The sequence below is a fragment of the Leptodactylus fuscus genome, chromosome 8, assembly GCF_031893055.1.
Source record: "Leptodactylus fuscus isolate aLepFus1 chromosome 8, aLepFus1.hap2, whole genome shotgun sequence".
Lineage (NCBI taxonomy): Eukaryota > Metazoa > Chordata > Amphibia > Anura > Leptodactylidae > Leptodactylus > Leptodactylus fuscus.
Window position 1 is genome coordinate 86,525,682 of NC_134272.1, and position 21,229 is coordinate 86,546,910.

Genomic DNA, 21,229 nt, shown 5'->3' on the forward strand with positions numbered 1-21,229 from the left:
TTATACTGACTCGATAGCTCTGACCCATGGAGACAAGGACTCCATAAGACATCTGAAGATAAGAATCAAGTTTTTCAGCTCTGGGATGTGACCAGATGGGATCACAAAGCATCAATGAGCCTTGGATACCATGGACGACCCCTACATATCCACACAAACATGGGGAGAACATACAAACTCCATGCAGTGGTTGCCTTTAGCTGGATTTGAACCCAAGACCCAAGGATGGAATCTGCTGCTGATTTTGGAGCAGATTCAGTCATGTGAACAGGCCCCAAGGTTGTTGAAGGACGCCACTGATTTATAATGGGATCGTATACACGAAGAGACTGACTATGGTCGTGCCATTGCCAAACAATACCAGAACATTTGCCTTCTAGTTGTTTCCTGAACCTGGGGCCATTGCGGAGGTGCGTGGGGTGTAAACTTTCCAAAAAACACAGGAAAAACGAGTCAGTGAATGTTCTTATATTACTAATGTTTATATAGAAGTGACATGTTACAAATATATATAAATCAATATTTGCTCTGCACGTTACGGCTCCAGAGATTGAAATAAAGTCCTGAAATCCTCTCAACACAGTTTTATCACTTCCAAATGAAATAAAATAAAAAGGGGGTGGAAAGAAACGACTGAAAAACCTTTATTGGCAACATCTGGAAATTTCTGATGGAAAGATAGAAGAAGCGGCTGTGGTCTTAAAGAAAGAAAGTAGTGTCCGTCAATATAAATTAAGTTCTAGATGAGGGGCTTCCGAGATGTTAGGGGGGGCGGCCTGGAAACAGGAATTATTAAACTGGGGACAGTAATATTACCTATACGGAGTCATCGGTCACGGGCTAGGAATGGCAGCCATCTCTCAGTAAGTCACATGACTGCGTCATCCAATGGCTTTAGACAACATGGCAGGCATACTGACTGTATACAAGTGGTAGAATTTTTTAATAAAGTCTAATGTGACCCAAATAGATCTTTATAGATGCGAAGTCCCCAGTTAAATTTGCCGACCTACTCCCAGGACTATCCCTTTAAAAGGCATTGAAGAGGATCTGTCAGCTCTCTCGCTATGTCAGGTTTAACAAATACTTGTCCCCCGTGAAATAATTCTGGAGCGATTTTGTAAAGAAATCTTCATTGTGTTGTTCCTTTACTGTTCCTCCTGGCCATTACCATTCCTTAAGGCTGTATGGACTCGTTGGGTGTTTCGTGGCTACCACACGGATCCATTCAGCTCTATGGCCCCACACACACACACACAAGACAGAACCCAGGAGAAAACTCAGGTTAGGTCTGTTTTGTGGCCCGGGCTCACTAGATGAAGTCCATGGAGGAATGGGAACACATGGGGGAGGTCCTACATGTGCAGTCCACGCCATTTTACCACAATTGGGCACATGCACACTGTCATGTTAAAGGGCATGTTCCTACACACTGTATAACCTGCCTGAAAACAAAAAGGAACCCATGGAAGTCAATGGGAGGCTTTGTTTTCTACATGGATTGTGACGTGGATTCAGCGTCAAAATCAGCGCCAAAAAACTCCGTGTGAATGGACATGCCCAGGTGTCAATATACTCATAACGACAGGGGCATGGCCAAAATGTATATTGCACGGGAAATGCAAGAATTTACTAAAGCGGATATGTCAGGACAGCTGTCAGGTCATCTTTAAAGGGATTCTACCATTAAAACCACATTTTGTTTTCTTGTTCACACGTTGGAATAGTCTTAAGAAAGCCTATTCTTCTCCTACCTTTAGATGTCTTCTCCGCGCCGCTGTTCCGTAGAAATCCCAGCTTTCGTCGGTATGTAAATGAGTTCTCATGCAGCACTGGGGGCGTCCCCAATCCTGTGAGAGAACTCCAGCGCTGCCTCCATCTTCTTCAGGAACGACCTCTCTGGCCACCAGAAAATGGCCACTTACTGTGTAAGCAGAAGTTTGAACCCAGCTCCAGAAGAAGACACGCAGAGAGGCCGTTCCTGGAGAAGATGGAGGCGGCACTGGAGAGTTCTCTGGCAGCATTGGAGACGCCCCCAGTGCTGTTTGAGCGCTGAGGACCGCCCCCAGTGCTGGGAGAGAACTCATTTGCATACATATGAAAACCGAGATTTCTACCGAACAGCGGCCCGGAGAAGACATCTAAAGGTAGGAGAAGAATAGCCTTTCTTAAGGCTATTCCTACGTGTGATCTACAAAAAAAATGTGATTTTAATGGTAGAATCCCTTTAAAGGTGATGGACACATTCAGGACTATTATATTACTATTGCCCTGTATCCATTTTAGACTGGATTTCTATTTCTTCTCATTTCTGCGTTGCTTTTTCTGTCATACAGTGCAGGCGGATCTGTCCTGTACAGAGAAGAATCAATTGAGAGAGGATTCTGACCGCTCGCCCTGTAGCCCCGATAACAATTCGGCATAAATTAGAGTTTGTGAGCATTCAGTAAAGCAGACAAGGGCGACAAGACGAGCCACAATGCAGATACCCGGTTGGACTTCAGCACAGGACAGAGCAGCCGGCATTGTATGAGACAGGGTTCAGACTGCAGAGGAAAAATAGGTGAGAATTTTTTAAAATAAAATCCTCAAGTACAATGCAATAATATCAAAAATGTTCCTAAAGGTGTCCACACCCTCTAAGCAGCAGAAGTTTTTATTTTTTTGCAGAATTCTGCACCAGATAAAAAACAAAACAAAAAAGAAAACAAATCCTAAACTCATACTTGTTAAACAAGCGTATTCTATCGAGTGCAGCGTCTGTCAAAGTAATCAGAGATGAGTTAGAGGATCCTAATTTCATGCATTGAGCTAAGCCGTGTGATAGTGATTAAAATACAGAAACCCTCCCCCCCCAAACCGCAGCAAAGTGGCTCAAACCAATCAAACCCTAAACAAACATCCGTCAATCCTCTCCGTCTACATCTGCTGGGTAGAGTTCCCGTTCCAGGTATTGTTTTCATCCTCGTCGTCTTGCGTCCTTAGCCTGTAAATTTTTCCTTCTTTCTTAAACTCGTCTGTCCGTTTTTCAAGTACCCTTTTCCGAACGGCTTCTCTGAAGGAGATGGAAAGTCAGAAAGTGTCAGTAAGATCAGGAAACGCAGCATTTTGTGTGTGAAGGGCCTTTGACATGGGCCGACGTTTTGCCCATGACACCACACTTACCTCTTTGGCTCTGAACTACTGGCTGCCGAGGTGCTCGTACTTTCGGGCTGCGTATAACCTGCCCTGTCGTTGTGCTGTGTTGGGGGTGGGCTACTGAATAAGAAACTGCTCAGAAACCTCCAGACCGCAAGGAGGGGATATAACAAAGTGCCCAATAAACCCCAGACCCCTCCATCTGAAGACTGCACTACGGCTCGCGCCGGCCTTCCAGCCTGTCAAGAGAGCAAAGGCAAAGGAATCAATACAATCCAAAATCACAAACTGCAGATTTATTGCAGAAATTTCCACGGCAGGTGTATAAATTTCGACAAAAATGTGAATTCAACCTATAGAAACAGACCTACCGGCAAGAGGACTATTGAGGCACTGGGTGCAAGTTCCAGAGACAATAAAGATTTCCCATAATCCTCTTTGGTAAATTCTCTTCGAGGAAACATAGTTGCTAAGGAGAAGTTTCCATAGGCGTTTCCGACTGTCTGTAGGAATAATAAAAGCATCTTATTAGCGCTCATCCATTCGCTGACATTTAACCTCTCTTTTAATTATTTCCGTGACCTTGTCCATAACTATCTGCTCATTAACAGGAAATCCACGTGTAACACGTGTCACGATCAGTGATCGGTCCACAGAGGGGATGAAGAGAATCGGCAGCGATCACCTAGGCAAACAAATGCAGGCGCCAAACCTTTCTGACCTATTCACATTGACACTGCACTAGATGGAGGCAATAATGGAAAACTCAGGACTTGGACTATAGGGTCATATAGGATTGGTCATTGCTATAAGTCCCGATTTCTGAAAAGTTTTTTTTATCCGTAAAGGGAACCTGTCAGGGTGATTTGAGGCACTAGACCACGCACAGGTTCTTATGGACAGGGGGATTAGTAACCCGCTTTTATTGCCACCCGTCTGCTAATAATCTATACCAAACTGACCTGTGCAGCGAACCGCCGGGCGTCCTCCAGAGGGGCTTCTGATGGGAACTGGTTAGTGAAGGATGAGCCATCAGGAAGTCGGAACTGTATCCTTGCTACAGTCCTATAGAGGACGACAGCACTATGTCATATACAGGCATGGGACAGCAGACAGTAAAGACTAGGATATAGCACTTACCTTCGCTCTCTCTGTGCAGCTTCCTTTCTGGCTTCCATCTCTGCCTGTCGCGCCTGCAGTTCAGCTGCCCTTATGGCCTCTTGCTCTTCTTTAGACTTTGCAAATTTGGCAGCTCGATCAGCGCGATCCTGGAAAACAAGGACAATTAAAAGGGAATTAAAGAAATAGACCTTAGAACAAGTCATCAAAATCCAAATAACGTCAGGTATGTACACAGTGGGGGATATGTATGAAGACCAGTCTATTCAGAAATTAGGCAAATCCTCTGCCAGGTCATGGTGTTGAAATCTATGCAAGGCGTTCATTTGGACCAGTAGGCTGGCATAAATTATATTGTATGTAGTGAAACTCACATGTACGTACACAGTGATTGTACCAGCAGAATAGTGAGCGCAGCTCTGGAGTATAATACAGGATAAGTAATGTAATGTATGTACACAGTGACCGTACCAGCAGAATAGTGAGTGCAGCTCTGGAGTATAATACAGGATAAGTAATGTAATGTATGTACACAGTGATTGTACCAGCAGAATAGTGAGCGCAGCTCTGTAGTATAATACAGGATAAGTAATGTAATGTATGTACACAGTGACTGCACCAGCAGAATAGTGAGTGCAGCTCTGGAGTATAATACAGGATAAGTAATGTAATGTACGTACACAGTGATTGTACCAGCAGAATAGTGAGCGCAGCTCTGGAGTATAATACAGGATAAGTAATGTAATGTATGTACACAGTGACCGTACCAGCAGAATAGTGAGCGCAGCTCTGGAGTATAATACAGGATAAGTAATGTAATGTATGTACACAGTGACCGTACCAGCAGAATAGTGAGCGCAGCTCTGGAGTATAATACAGGATAAGTAATGTAATGTATGCACACAGTGACCGCACCAGCAGAATAGTGAGCGCAGCTCTGGAGTATAATACAGGATAAGTAATGTAATGTATATACACAGTGACTGCACCAGCAGAATAGTGAGCGCAGCTCTGGAGTATAATACAGGATAAGTAATGTAATGTATGTACACAGTGACTGTACCAGCAGAATAGTGAGCGCAGCTCTGGAGTATAATACAGGATAAGTAATGTAATGTATATACACAGTGACTGCACCAGCAGAATAGTGAGCGCAGCTCTGGAGTATAATACAGGATAAGTAATGTAATGTATGTACACAGTGACTGCACCAGCAGAATAGTGAGTGCAGCTCTGGAGTATAATACAGGATAAGTAATGTAATGTATGTACACAGTGACTGCACCAGCAGAATAGTGAACGCAGCTCTGGAGTATAATACAGGATAAGTAATGTAATGTATGTACACAGTGACTGTACCAGCAGAATAGTGAGTGCAGCTCTGGAGTATAAGGGTAAGTTCACACAGAGTTTTTTGGTCAGGATTTTGAGGCAGTATTTGCCTCAAAATCCTGACCAAAAAGACGGCTCCCATTGAAATCAATGGGAGCCGCTCAGGTCTTTTTTCCGGGAGCAGTTTCTTCCAGCTCCCAGAAAAAAGAAGCGAGATGCTCATTCTTCAGGCCGAGTTGCCTCGCCTCCTCCGGACTAGGCCAATTCATTGGGCCTAATCCAGAGCGGAGTGCAAGGCTGGATGTCAGTGCAGTGCACCGGCTTTCAGTCGTGGCTACCCGGTTTCTGGATCGGAACTTGAGGTGTCCTCCGCCTCAGGTTCCGATCCAAAAAACCCTGTGTAAACTTACCCTACTACAGGCTGTAGCACAGGATCAGTCCTGCAGAGTGCAGCGTTGGAGTCTATCCAGCTCACCTGTGCGATCTGCTGTCTAATCCGTTCTCTGGCAGCTCTGTCCTCAGCCTTCTCCCGGTTCCTCTCCTCCAGCGCCCGTCTGGCCTGTTCATCTTCCTGCTTCCTTTTATACTCCAACATGTCTTTTCCCACTTTCCTCCTCTCAATTTCTCTCTTGATCTCTTTCTTCAGAAGACACAAATGGAGAAAAGGTCATTTCATTGTTCCGCAGTAATCCAGGCACTCAGCAAGGCTAAGGACATGAATGATAGTTTTAATGTCACAGAACTGGCATTATATAACACACGTTTTACCTTGAAATCTAATAAGACATAAAAAGCCAAGACATGCCCTTAAAGATGTCTTACAGGAATATTTAAAGTAATACAAGCATCTGACCTTCTTATACTAAACTGAACTGAGAATGCCACACGGTGATCAAAGTCCCGTTCAGTCAATGCCGGTTGTTTCAGCCATACTATGGGGACTGAAATACACTGTATGTACGACTGGGTAAGAGGGGAACTAAGAATTGTCCAAACCAGGACGACGCAGAACAGAGGCCGGGTATCCGCTACTTACCTCTTGTTCGTCCTTCTTCTTCTGCTCCTGCTTCTTTTCCAGTTTGGCCATAACTCTACAGTAAAGACATAACACAGGTTCAGTCAATTCACACCCGTTGGTATCACGACTGCCGGCAACGCAGCAATAATAAAAAGAAAAAACAGGAACCAATACCATTGAACCGCAGCCTAAAAGGACCAATCTATCCTCTACAATATAATATATACTATCAAAACGAGTCTACAGGGGGCTGCACAGAGAAATATGGTATACTGTAATACTGTAAAGACTCCCCCCTGCCTGCACCGCTCACCTCTACCCATCTATGCAAGGCTAAAATCCCAAAGCATCTGACGGTAAATTGCCAACGTGCAATTAGTTTGCCCTCTAGGGGCCAGATTTATATATACATGCTATCATTTGCTTTGGCTTGTATTTCTGCACCCTTGATAGAAGTCTCCCATGAATCATGTTCATATTCAGTCTGGAAAGGTTTTACAGTAATCTGCAGCACTTGTGGCATATAAATATCTATGACATCATTCTTTATTGTGTCCCCCCTGGTGCTGCGAGGGAGGGTTCGGAGCCGAATTGGTTTCCATCTCATTTGGGCAGCTGACAATATAAACCTGGCACATATTTAATCCTGGTGCACGGGTGTACAACTGAATTATTAAAGGGGTTTCCAGGGCCTAGCAAAATCCAACACCCAGACCCTGTGCTGATCAGCTGTTTGACCCTTGGAAAGCAGTAGACTGTGTATATAACCGGAACCAGCTCTGCTCTTCTTAAAGTGAATGGGAACAGAGTTGCAGTTCCTGGTGCACTACATTACACAGACAGGGAGTTGTATACGGTGTACGGAGCTCCATATAGTGTAGCCGTGGTGTACCAGGAACTGGAGCTCTTTACTTGAACAGGAGCAGAGCTAGTTCCGGCCGTATACCTGGTATAATAGCTGATAGGCTTGTCCAGGTGTCCGACCCTAACTCATCTGATACTAGTGACCTCTTCTGAGGATAGGTCATCAGTATCCAACTTTGCTAGATCCTGGAAACCCCTTTAAGAGATCGGAGCCGTTTAATAATTTGGGCAGTCAGGGGACATGATTAAGAACGGCATACAGAACACCAGTCTTAATCAATACCCTCATGTAATTTTTCATATCTTTAGCCTTTACATAAAAGACATTCAAATAAGAAAACTGCAATGTAGAATACAAAACAGAAACCCTTTAAAAATAAAGCCAACCTCTCCATTTTATCTTCCATGTCAGTAGGTGTTTCACCGGCCTCTTCGACTCCCTCCTTTGTCTCATCTGTGGGGGAATAGTCGCTTTGTGCTGGGAGAGACGTATTAGAGATTTACTTACAGTGAACACATTGAGCATCATGGCAGGGCAATGTACTAAGGGTCTTACCTGGGGTGGTCTCTGGGGATGTGGACGAGGTTTCTACAGGGGGTGATTCTAATGATGGGCTCTCGGATACAGGACACGAGGTCACTGGAGAATTACTGGCTAAGTTGGTGTCTGCTGGTAACTGGTCGTTCTTCTCTGTGTTCATCTAGTAGATGGATTGAAACATCAGTATCCGCAAGAAAACCAAACAATGACAACCAGCTCTGCTGCCAGCAACGTATTAGCTCATGCCAATATTCATATATTCATGACAGAAGTGCAACCCATCAGCACCCAAATCCCTTGGTCTAACCACCTAGCCTCTGCAGTCATCTGTGGCATCTAAGGAGTTAAAGGGAGTCTGATTTGGAGAGAGGACTTAAGACATGTCCATACATACCTGTGTGGCCAAGACAGACTTAGGAGTGCAGAGAAATCAAAGATGTATGTAAATTAAGTGGAAAGTGTCCTGAACCCGGGCTCAAGCTTAGTGATGACACAAAATGGTGATGTCATCAATCAAGACCAAGGGGATAGTGCTGGACAGGGTATACATGCGAGAGAGGGGGTACTGTCATATTGTGACCCCTAGGGTGCCTCAATGGTGACTAGTTAAAAAAGACCAATCAAATATATACACAGTATATATATATATATATATATATATATATATATACATACACACAGTATATATATACATACACACAGTATATATATATATATATATATATATTGCAATGCGACTTCATTCACTAACATTATTTAAAGAGTTGCGAGACCCCCCAGTAGCCTTTGGACACGACAGGGAGTTGTGAGCTAAAACTGGCACGGTTATAACCCATCTGAAAGATTCCCTTTAACCCCTTAAATGCCCTAGCCAATAGAGAGTGCAGTATCTAGGTGATTAGACAGAAGGTGTAAGGTTTATCCGAGACAACCTGTTCTGGCAATCAGCTTAGTCGTTATAAATCATCTGGCACACTCCTCTTAAAGGGGTTTTCCAGGCCTAAATCAAATTTTCCTACTGATAACCTAACCACAGGATGGGTCATCTGTATGAAAATTAGATTTGGGGCCAGACAACCCCTGCACCTGACTATCTTCCCTGTGACCACCGCCATATTGTACAGATCAGAGCAGCGTTGGTACTCTGCAATTCAGCTGCCAAATAACATGACACTGAGGATCATGAAGTGCAACATATAGAGGTGGTAGGCAAGCGCTTAAAGGGATTCTACCATTAAAACTTTTTTTTTTGTGGATAAGACGTCAGAATAGCCTTTAGAAAGGTTATTCGTCTCTTACCTTTAGACATGGGCTCCGCCGTGCCGTTCCTTAGAAATACCGGTTTTTACCGGTATGCAGCGATGGGGGCGGGCTCCAGTGCTCAAACAGCAATGAGGGCGTCCCCACAGCTGCCAGAGAAGTGTCTCCTTCTTTGTCTGCCGCGTCATGTTCAATGCCTTCTTCCGATGCAGGCTCGTAAATTAGCAGAGCAGAGCAGACTGCACAGGCCACGGGAAAATGGCCACTAACAGTACTGTGCAAGCGGCCATTTTCCCATGACCTGTGCGCCTGCGCAGTCTGCTCTGCTCGAAGTTACGAGCCTGCGCCGGAAGACATTGAACATGACGCGGCGGACGAAGAAGGAGGCGGCGCTTGGAGACACTTCTCTGGCAGCGGTGGGAACGCCCCCATTGCTGTGGGAGAACTCATTTGCATACCGGTAAAAACCGGTATTTCTAAGGAACTGTGCGGCGGAGACCACGTCTTAAGGTAAGAGACGCATAGCCTTTCTAAAGACTATTCCGACGTCTTATCCACAAAAAAAAAAATGTTTTAATGGTAGAATCCCTTTAAGTAAATGCAATGATATGTGAAATTGTATGTAATATTAGCAAGTCCCTGTCATGGCGTGCTCTCTGCAGACTCCTACACACTTCTAAAGGACCATCTGTTCTAGAAAGAGGTTAAAAAGCAACTGAGGCAGCGAGAAAGGAACCTCTAAGTAAACATCAGTGGTATTGTGAATCAGAATATGAAGGTTCTGTGGCTTGGCACAGTCTCCTGGCTCTTCTACACATCAAACATGTCGGGCAGCTGGAGATGGCGCTCCGCACCTGCTTCACTTTGGTTATCTTTGCTATTAATTCCTCGGCCGATATGCTGCCGGCAATGACTTCCAGTGGAATTCCGTTCTCTCCGATGAAAAAGCTGGACGGGATGCAAACCACAGGATCTGAGAGACACTTGTGAAGGAGCAATGAGCGAGATCTGTGAAATGCTAAGTCATTACTCATCAGAAGAAGCCCAGCTACAAGCAACATTCATGTCTAGATTCTTAAAGGGGTAAGATTAAAAAAATAAAGATGTAGCCCTTTAAATGACAATACTGTAGATGTTCACAGTGCAGGAATTAAGTATGATAAGGCCTCATGCGCACAGACGGATAACATTGGGGGATTCAGATAAAGGATACAGATCTGAGAAAACTGGAGGCAGGTTTCGCTGTAAGGAAAGAAGGAGTGTTAAAATTAGGAAAATGTTTATCTGTAACTGTATTCTAAAGTACAGATTGATGAGTGTGAACAAGGATGACAGAAGATTAAGTGATGGTCTAACAAACCTCTTACTGTCAATCTTAATAGCCACAAAGCCCTCGGCGGCTGCCCGCACCACATCCTCATTGCCCCAGCTCTCTGCCATCTGAGTGGACTGTTCATCGTCCCCTGAAACAATAGAATATGTCAGCGGCGTCCACATACCCCCCCCCCATCATTTGCACTAAAAACCCCAAAAGTCTGTGATTTCCTGTCTCCTGGAGATGGACCATAGACGCAATAGTCTGCAGCAGATCCTATAGACTTGTATGGGAACGTTTTCTAGGCCTGCTCTGTGACCTGTGCAGAGAGGGGACTAGGTAACATGTGACATCCTTCCTTTTAAAGGGTTGTTCCAGTTCGTTTTGTGCCCCATAGTGAATTTAAAATAAGAAACACTACATACTCACCTGTCCGCTCTACCAGGAATGCAGCAGAGTCTCTGTCCAGGTCCACGATCTTTGTTTACCTTCTGTCTTCGCACGTTGCACGTCAGACATCAGTAGCCGAGCGACTGATCAGGTACAGAACAAAGGTCAAGATCAACCGGGACTCAACAGGAGACTCTCCACTGGATCCCCAGCTAAATGACAGGGTGAGGACATAGTGCTGGATATTTTAAACCTCCTTATAGGGTAAAAAAAACAAGACATGGAACAGCCCTTTAAGGATTTGCAACACCCATCATAGAAACAGCAACAACAACAAAAAAGACATGTCCCATGAGAGTCACAGTCAGCCATGTTTTACACTGGACTTTATGCCAGGAAGGTAGCCTGTGATTTTTGGGGTACACATCACGTTGCATGTAGTGCAGTAAGACAAACACAGAAACACTCAATGCTTGCAACGTAACCTCACTATCCCGGCATCACAGAATTAAAGTCGAATATCCCAGTCCTTTTACCATTGGTCATAGACAAGACCTAAAGACTCAAGGTGCAAACGTTAGATACTTGATATTGCATCCAACTCCAGGCTTAAGGATAGAAGACAAAGAACTTAAAGGAGTATTCCCACCTGAGATATTACAGCCCCCAACATTAAACAGTAGGAGGAGCAAAGGATGTACTACAAATGTCCGACATGGGAATTCCCACATCGGCTTGTTATAAACCTCACGCAGACATTTCCTCATTGTTACTGGTAAGGAGAAAGTTGGGTGACTACTACTAAGGTTTATTACAACAAATATAAAGGAGGATTCCGAAATCTTTAGAAGTTGTATGTTCACTCAGCTGAGCTTAAAGGACAGTCTCCATTGTCGCACTGTCCTGGCGGTCTCCCCCACCTCCGGTCGCACTGTCCCGCCATGGTCTCCCCCACCTCCGGTCGCACTGTCCCGCCATGGTCTCCCCCACCTCCGGTCGCACTGTCCCGCCATGGTCTCCCCCACCTCCGGTCACACTGTCCCGCCATGGTCTCCCCCACCTCCAGTCGCACTGTCCCGCCATGGTCTCCCCCACCTCCGGTCGCACTGTCCCGCCATGGTCTCCCCCACCTCCGGTCGCACTGTCCCGCCATGGTCTCCCCCACCTCCAGTCGCACTGTCCCGCCATGGTCTCCCCCACCTCCGGTCGCACTGTCCCGCCATGGTCTCCCCCACCTCCGGTCGCACTGTCCCGCCATGGTCTCCCCCACCTCCGATCGCACTGTCCCGCCATGGTCTCCTCCACATCTGGTCGCACTGTCCCGCCATGGTCTCCCCCCACATCTGGTCGCACTGTCCCGCCATGCTCTCCCCCACCTCCGGTCGCACTGTCCCGCCATGGTCTCCCCCACCTCCGGTCGCACTGTCCCGCCATGGTCTCCCCCACCTCCGGTCGCACTGTCCCGCCATGGTCTCCCCCACCTCCGGTCGCACTGTCCCGCCATGGTCTCCCCTACATCTGATCGCACTGTCCCGCCATGGTCTCCCCCACCTCTGGTCGCACTGTCCCGCCATGGTCTCCCCCACAGTCTCCCCCACATCTGGTCGCACTGTCCCTCCATGGTCTCCCCCACATCTGGTCGCACTGTCCCTCCATGGTCTCCCCCACCTCTGGTCGCACTGTCCCGCCATAGTCTCCCCCACATCTGGTCGCACTGTCCCTCCATAGTCTCCCCCACATCTGGTCGCACTGTCCCTCCATGGTCTCCCCCACCTCTGGTCGCACTGTCCCGCCATAGTCTCCCCCACATCTGGTCGCACTGTCCCTCCATGGTCTCCCCCACATCTGGTCGCACTGTCCCTCCATGGTCTCCCCCACATCTGGTCGCACTGTCCCTCCATGGTCTCCCCCACCTCTGGTCGCACTGTCCCGCCATGGTCTCCCCCACCTCCGGTCGCACTGTCCCGCCATGGTCTCCCCTACATCTGATCGCACTGTCCCGCCATGGTCTCCCCCACCTCTGGTCGCACTGTCCCGCCATGGTCTCCCCCACATCTGGTCGCACTGTCCCGCCATGGTCTCCCCCACCTCTGGTCGCACTGTCCCGCCATGGTCTCCCCCACCTCTGGTCGCACTGTCCCGCCATGGTCTCCCCCACATCTGGTCGCACTGTCCCGCCATGGTCTCCCCCACATCTGGTCGCACTGTCCCGCCATGGTCTCCCCCACATCTGGTCGCACTGTCCCGCCATGGTCTCCCCCACATCTGGTCGCACTGTCCCGCCATGGTCTCCCCCACATCTGGTCGCACTGTCCCTCCATGGTCTCCCCCACATCTGGTCGCACTGTCCCGCCATGGTCTCCCCCACATCCGGTCGCACTGTCCCTCCATGGTCTCCCCCACCTCCGGTCGCACTGTCCCGCCATGGTCTCCCCTACATCTGATCGCACTGTCCCGCCATGGTCTCCCCCACCTCTGGTCGCACTGTCCCGCCATGGTCTCCCCCACATCTGGTCGCACTGTCCCGCCATGGTCTCCCCCACCTCTGGTCGCACTGTCCCGCCATGGTCTCCCCCACCTCTGGTCGCACTGTCCCGCCATGGTCTCCCCCACATCTGGTCGCACTGTCCCGCCATGGTCTCCCCCACATCTGGTCGCACTGTCCCGCCATGGTCTCCCCCACATCTGGTCGCACTGTCCCGCCATGGTCTCCCCCACATCTGGTCGCACTGTCCCGCCATGGTCTCCCCCACATCTGGTCGCACTGTCCCGCCATGGTCTCCCCCACCTCTGGTCGCACTGTCCCGCCATGGTCTCCCCCACCTCTGGTCGCACTGTCCCGCCATGGTCTCCCCCACCTCTGGTCGCACTGTCCCGCCATGGTCTCCCCCACATCTGGTCGCACTGTCCCGCCATGGTCTCCCCCACATCTGGTCGCACTGTCCCGCCATGGTCTCCCCCACATCTGGTCGCACTGTCCCGCCATGGTCTCCCCCACCTCTGGTCGCACTGTCCCGCCATGGTCTCCCCCACATCTGGTCGCACTGTCCCGCCATGGTCTCCCCCACATCTGGTCGCACTGTCCCGCCATGGTCTCCCCCACATCTGGTCGCACTGTCCCGCCATGGTCTCCCCCACATCTGGTCGCACTGTCCCGCCATGGTCTCCCCCACCTCTGGTCGCACTGTCCGCCATGGTCTCCCCCACCTCTGGTCGCACTGTCCGCCATGCTCTCCCCCACCTCTCTGCACTACCTCTGGCCATCTTGCTTTCTTCCCTGTCCCAGGTCCATTGTTATCTCTCCTGACTTGCCCAGTCACACCTCTCACTCCATACTAAACCTGGCAGCCCCCTGTCACTGCCCCCTGCTCTCTGTCCCCTCCCCGCACAGCCATATACACAAGTCCAGAGTCCTGCTGCCCCAGCCCGGCACACCGAGCCCTCCTCACCCGCCACAAACACGACAAACACCGAGCTCCGCTGCTTGGCCGCGGCTATGGCCTCCGGGATGGATCCCTGGAACCAGAGCATGTCCCCGGCCTGGAGTTATTCCCCTGCCTTCCTCCTGTCACTGGCAGCCGGACATACAGCGATGACGAAGCGCAGAACGAGCTCTGACGAGAGGAACGTCATCACGCACGACGCGCAGATCGCAAGCCACGCCCTTCTCGGAGTTAGATGGCGCGAGGCCACGCCCAGGAAGGAGTGATTGCGGCTCCTCTTAGTAGATCTCATGATGTTGTCACGGCAACAGATGCAGCCCTGAGATTGCGGCTCCCCTGCAGACATCAGTCTTATGTGTCCATGTAGTAGTGGCCATAAGTGAGGGGGCAGGAGCCCAAAGACCAACAACTGTGTATAATAAAATCACACCAGACACTTTATATAAGAGATGAGCACTGACACACCTTACACTTTGGAAAGCACAAAAAGGGGGGGAGGGGGGGGTGCTGCATCCCCCCAATCCCCCCTCCCCAGACACTCCTGAGAAAACCAAAAAAATAAGGCCAAAATCTTCGGGGTATGTCAATTTACATATCAAGCTGTGCCCCTAATTCGGCCCTTTGACCCCTGTTTGTATCTAAGAATGGGCAGCAAAGAGTTAAATCTAGAATGGAGGGCAATAAGGTGTGGCGTGGATCCACTAGGTGGCGCTACCTTGACTACAGTTGTCTTAGCTGTGGGTTATAGCTAGGGATGAGCGATCGGGATCGGGAAAGATCGGATCCCGATCAGTGATCGAGAAAATGTTACGATCGGGATCGTCTGGAAAATGATCAAAAATCGGATTTTGAAATCTCAAGATCGGCTCAACCCTACCGTGTATATATAATATACAATTAGGGTTGAGCGATCAGGATCAGGAAACATTGGATCCCGATCGGGGATCGAGAAAATTTCACGATCGGGATCGGCTGGAAAATGATCGAAAATCGGATTTTGAAATCTCAAGATCGGCTCAACCCTACCGTGTATATATAATATACAATTAGGGTTGAGTGATCAGGATCAGGAAACATTGGATCCCGATCGGGGATCGAGAAAATTTCACGATCGGGATTTGATCGGAAATCGGATTTTAAAATCAACCCTGAAATCTCAAGACCGGCTCATCCCTAGTTATAGCTAACACAACCTCCACTTCTCCATGTTCAGGGAGAGCATGGTCCACATACAGACTTAGGGATCATTCACACAACCGATTTCCACAACCTCATGAAATCTATTCACACGACCGTTGTGACACGACAGTCGACATGATTGATCTGAGAAAAATTTTTAGAACATGCCATTCGATGGGCTGAGTCCACCGATCCCTCAACAGACTCATGGAATTGTCTTGGCGGGCCCGTACATCGTCATACACTGTCACATCGTGCACTCTCCTAGGCATCAACTGCATATGGCCCAGAGGCTGCTAAAAAAGTCCTGACTAATCTCCGCCACAATAAAACTTTCGATTTTTTCAGATCGGACCTGGGATCAACAGGTTTTTAGCCCAAAACCCCAGGAGCATAAGGGTATGCTGCTTGTTTTAGAGGCCCCAAACCTGGTGACAGACAGTGATAAAGGACAGCAGTGCACTGTTATTACATGAAGTTCACATCTACGGCATTGTCTCCATATTTCGGATCCATCACAAGACCAGAAGAAAGGAAAGATGGTCCGTCTAATGATGGACAGCAATGGATCCCAAGAGGCCCCAGTTACTACAATAGGATCTGCGGCGCTGCAGTTCTCTGGAACCAACACTATACAGTGGACAGGGCTCTGTGCCACTCCTATTACTTGCATAGAAGCAGTGGCATGCAATGCCCGTCCACTAGCAGCTTCCAGCACCAGCTGATCTGTGCAGGGTCTGCGTGACGGACAACAACAGATCATATACTGAAGATCTATTTTGTAGATAAGTCATCAGTATGAAAAATCAGTTTGGTGCCAGAAAACCTTAAATTGGCCATTTTGATGGTGTCATTAAAGGGATTGTCTATTGTCCATGTACACTTTTGGGCAACCCCTTTAGCAGAATAAATATGGCTGCTGTTATGTGTGCAGTCGAGATGAGCGAATACCGTCCGATCGAATATTACGCGGTAAGCACAGTAAAAATTCGTATCCCCTCCCACCTTCCCTGGCGCTTTTTTACACCAATAATTATGCAGGGGAGGTGGGACAGGAAGCAGGAAAACGTAGGCATCGAAACAAAATAGGAAAAAGTAATTGGTTGGCTAAATCAGGTGACCTCGGATTTACGTATAAGAATAGTGGCAGCCATATTCGTGTCAGATGCGGTTTGGTGAGATAGGTAGAGACATTGTGCTGAGGGTCAGAGAGAGATTTTAGCTTCTGCTAGGCAGGAAAACTGAAAATCAACAGCTCTTTTCAGAGCTAAACTGCAGTAAGAGTATATACACCTCCAGTATATACACTCAACCTGCCAAAATTTCACAAAAGCCCTTTTTAGGGCTCAAATTCCCTACAACTCGTATACACTATATGCCTGTTCCATAGGGGGTGAGAAGAAACCTGTATACTGTCATGTGGTATATAGGGTAGTGGATATACGCTCAATATATCTACCCTCCAAGTGTATACTGTAAACAAAAACACTTGTACACATCTGTAAATGCGTCAGGGTAGCATAAAGCGATGGGGGCGGGGGCGTGGAAATCCAGCTGGGGATCCAGGGCACAGTCGAGCTACTGCGGATCCAATGGCTACTGGAGAGGGGCAGCCAGCAGTGCCCTCATCCACAAGGTCAAGCAGGGTACCGCGCTGACAAGGCCCGAGCACCAGGAACCGATGTTACAGTGGATAGCGGATATTGCTTCCAGCGGCATTTGCACCAGCCAGTCAGCCACTACCTCCAGGCGTGTTACTACACAAGAGTGTGTCTCTCCTGGCGATTTAGTGGTTGTGGACCCGCAACCAGCATGTCCCGTCTACAATGCTAATGATGAGACACAGTTCCGTGTTTCTGTTCCAGCTCACAAGTTCCTCGTCCTCCAACACCACCACCATCACCGATGAAAAACATTTAAAACCACCCCATTAAGGCTCACCCCAAGGGCCTGAAAACTAATTTTTTTTATGGCTCACCCCAAGGGCCAAAAACTAAAACTCTGCTGGTAAAAGGCTGAAGTCACCTCAAGGGCCTCAATCTCTGCTGGTAGCTCAGCTTACGGGCCTCTAATTTAATTTGGAAGGGCTCACCTCAAGGGCCAGAAAAGTAATTTTTGGAGGTCTCACCACATCACACACACATAAACAATGACAGGTCAGGGTGGGGACTGTTGGATTTCCCATTGCCTATTCCATCTGTGGTTGTCATGGACAACGTGACAAAGGGGTGCTTGCTAATGTTTCTTTAGCTTAAAATTTGTGTTTCTGTCCATCCAATTGGGGAGGAAAGAAGGTCTCCAGGTATTCCCACTTTGCATAGAGGTTCTATTGAGTTTGGAAAGTGTCTATTTGATGCGACACATTTCCCATGATACAGACAATCTCACTATGTTTGTTCCAACTGACCATGAAATAGCAAAAATAATAAAAAGAAAAAAAAAAATGGAATTCTCTTCACATCATGAAATTGTTTTCCTCCATGGCTACCCCCTCTTTGGTTGACCTATTTTTTACTTTATAATTTTGGAGGGGTTTCATGTAATGATGTCATAAAAGGAGATGACATCATCAAGCATTTTTTTTTTGCAGCAGTCACACAATATAGAGGGTTAAGCCTAGGGGATACACACTATGGTAGTATGGTGCACGTCCCTTTAAAGGTTGTTAAAGTGATCAGTATGATAATGTTATAGATGATGCAACCATTTCTGGCAACAGTCCCAGACATTCAGTAACAATAATGGCAAATTCATGCAAACTCCATCAAGTGACCATTCTGTGGCAGGACTTATACTGTACATCCAGATGTTACCAATGACTTGGTATTGTACCCATTTATTATATATTATATTATCTTGTCAGCAGTCTATGCACCTGCGCCATGTGATTCCGGTCCAGTTTGCTCCCGTGTGCCTGACATCTCCTTTATTACAGGAATACATCAGCATCTATCAAATCTCTCCTGGCAGCTCTGAGACACCAATCCTTCCAAACAAGCTCTTCCCTCCTCCTGTGTCTCCAGTGCTGCTGAAGATACCACTTATGTTCTATCTAAAAGACCAGTGATGCAATAAGTCCTACTAATATTATAAGTGTGAAAGTTTGTGTGTTTGGATGTTTGTTCCTCAATCACGCTAAAAAACATAGTTTTCCCTTAGGATTGAGTCACAGGCTACTTTTGGTGCCACTAAACAACATGGCTTCCTAGCAGGAGACTCACAAAAGCAGGACTCCTAGCCCCAGCTATAGACTCACACACACTGCCTGGCATTTCCTGCCTCAACCTGCCTGCACACTCCTTACTGTCACCTCAGGAGTAGCCTTCACTCTACTCACTCACATATCACATTGTCTGTATCACTACATACACAATATAAACAGATCATATCACTACATACACAATATAACATCACATTGTCTGTATCACTACATACACAATATAACACATCACATTTGCTATCCCACCAAACTTTTTAAAGCACTTTTACAGTTTCACACGTCTGTGTCCGCCCAATTCTCAAGTCACCGCAGACGAAGTCGCGGGTAAAAGCTAGTGTCATATAATGACTAGATGCATAGTAAAACTGCCATGATTCACAGTACCTGTCTATCCTATTCTGTGAGTGCTGTGTGCAGCCTGCAGTGTATCCTATGAGATGCAACCATCATGATGCTCCCTTTATACTGCTTGTCGATAATTTCTCTAAGTGCCATGTGCAGAATTTCCAATTTTGTTTTTTATGTTATGCAGTGTCACACCGCTCTCCCCTGCCTCCTGCTTGTAAGAACTTACAGGAAGAAAAATATCGCAAGTAGGAAGACAAGTTTCTTGGGTCAAGGGAACTGTACTTGTACTAGAGACGAGAATATTAGTTGACATCATCAGAATCTGACTCAATACTATAATCTGCATCAGTTGTACCATTTTAGAGAAGTCTATTCAGACTGGTGGTTTGGCTTTAAATAATGGCAGGTACCATGAGTGGAGGTTGTGTAAAGATGACCATGCTACTCAGTGGGGTGCTGGGCCGGACCACCAATCATATTCTGAAGATGGTCCAGCAGTGCAAAATATTAGGAAAATCTCTTTAGGCTAAGCCTATATTCACATTACAGGGATATAGTCTGTGTAACATCCGCATTAAATTCCTTGCATGTTCTATGTTATATGCATTGTATCTACAGCTATTCCTATGACCAATTTTTTGACATGACCTATTTTCACCCGTATTAAAGGATCCCTAAATAAATTCAACTGTATAAGGGCTAGTTCACACGGGCAAAGAGGGGACGGATTATGGCGCGTAATCCATGTCATAATCCGCCCTCTCACAATGGGAGTCTATGGAGACTGCCAGGCTCCTTTTTTCCGTGAGCGGTATGGTGCCACTCACGGAATAAAGCAGCCGCCTGTCCTTTCTTCAGATCCCTGGGCTGTTTGTGCCAGGTGACCACTGTAGACAACTACAGGCCTCACCGGTGACCTCTTCCTGAACAGCACGTCACAGTAGTCACCTGCCATTTATGAATAGGTTACTGCTGAAGCAATCCTCTAGCTCAAGTGGGACGTCACTGGTGGGATCTGTATACAGATTGAACGGAGCCGTCGCTGCTAGAAACTGGAGCCCGGAAAGAGGCAAGTAGAGGTTTGTTATGTTTAAGGGTCCCTCAGGGGCAGTATTTCTAATAAGGGCATCTCATCTATATCCCCCATTGATATATTCAGGGCAGAACTGCAGTACCTAAAGCCGCAGCTAGACTTTGTACAGCGAGTAAGCAGCGCAACGCTCGGCATGTAAACATTACAAGGAGCCGAACTGCCCTGGTACCTGATGAAGAACTGGACAAATCCTTTAAATCTCTAGCAGCGTTGATTGCAATGAACAGCTGAATCTTCCTGGGTTACATTCTCCACACAGATAGGTTCTTACTTACACAGGGATGCCATCTTGTATAATAGAAGCCTGGAAGGCCTGATCATTTGTTGTAGGTGCCTGGATGCAATATGGGCTACCCTTACAATACCACAATGTACTTTTTTTTTTTTTTTACCCCAGAAATGCATGTTTGTACTCTATCACAAAGATTTTGTGCTTGGAATAAACTGAAACAGTAAAATGGATGTGTTTTTAGCATCAGCACCGAGAGTGTGCGGCCATTTTGGTGAAGAATGACATTTTTCTAATGCAGGGGTAGGAAACCTTCAACTCTCCAGCTGCTGTGAAACTCCCAACATGCTTCATTCACTTCCATGGGAGTTCCAGGAGCAGCAGAGCAAAGCAAGTATGCATGCTGGGAGTTGTAGTTTTGCAACATTCCCTACCCCTGTTCGAATGTATTGATCCAAAAAGACACAGGGAAGGCTAAAGGAGTAGTATATTCAAGACCGACAAGCCTCGAGAGAGAGCGTATGTGTATATACTTGTATGTAGGTGGATGACCAAGTGACCTGTAGACAACCATGTCCGATTGCAATGGCAACTACCAGTGAAAGCAGATCTGAAGCCAACTGGTGACCAACTGTGCATAGCAAAGCCCATAAGGCCCGTTCACATGGTACGTGGGTGCTCATATGCATTTTAGCCCCTACCTTGCCCTTCACAAAAAAAACACTAAACCACAATTAAAG

At 47.3% G+C, this 21,229-nt stretch overlaps 1 protein-coding gene across 1 annotated transcript; it reads right to left on the bottom strand.

The window, feature by feature from the left end:
- Positions 1 to 461: 461 nt before the first annotated feature.
- On the bottom strand, positions 462 to 14,602 carry UBXN4 (UBX domain protein 4). The gene is made up of 13 exons (XM_075284542.1): positions 14,427 to 14,602; positions 10,633 to 10,735; positions 10,486 to 10,514; positions 10,127 to 10,245; positions 8,028 to 8,172; positions 7,859 to 7,949; positions 6,626 to 6,680; positions 6,065 to 6,229; positions 4,279 to 4,406; positions 4,101 to 4,203; positions 3,510 to 3,641; positions 3,166 to 3,377; positions 462 to 3,055 (listed from the first exon to the last, which is right to left on the bottom strand). The coding sequence occupies exons 1-13, from the start codon at positions 14,506 to 14,508 to the stop codon at positions 2,920 to 2,922; spliced, it is 1,500 nt and encodes a 499-aa protein (XP_075140643.1). The 5' UTR covers positions 14,509 to 14,602; the 3' UTR covers positions 462 to 2,919.
- Between the last annotated feature and the right edge of the window lie 6,627 nt (positions 14,603 to 21,229).

What these genes read in the sequence shown, in the direction of transcription:
- UBXN4 (XM_075284542.1), bottom strand. Translation starts at nt 14,508, where the DNA reads ATGCTCTGGTTCCAGGGATCCATCCCGGAGGCCATAGCCGCGGCCAAG. An exon ending in ATTAAGATTGACAGTAAGAG is followed by an intron (nt 10,515 to 10,632) that starts GTTTGTTAGACC and finishes CTTTCCTTACAG; the next exon opens with CGAAACCTGCCTCCAGTTTT. An exon ending in TTAGACAGCAGATCGCACAG is followed by an intron (nt 4,407 to 6,064) that starts GTGAGCTGGATA and finishes CTTGTTTTCCAG; the next exon opens with GATCGCGCTGATCGAGCTGC.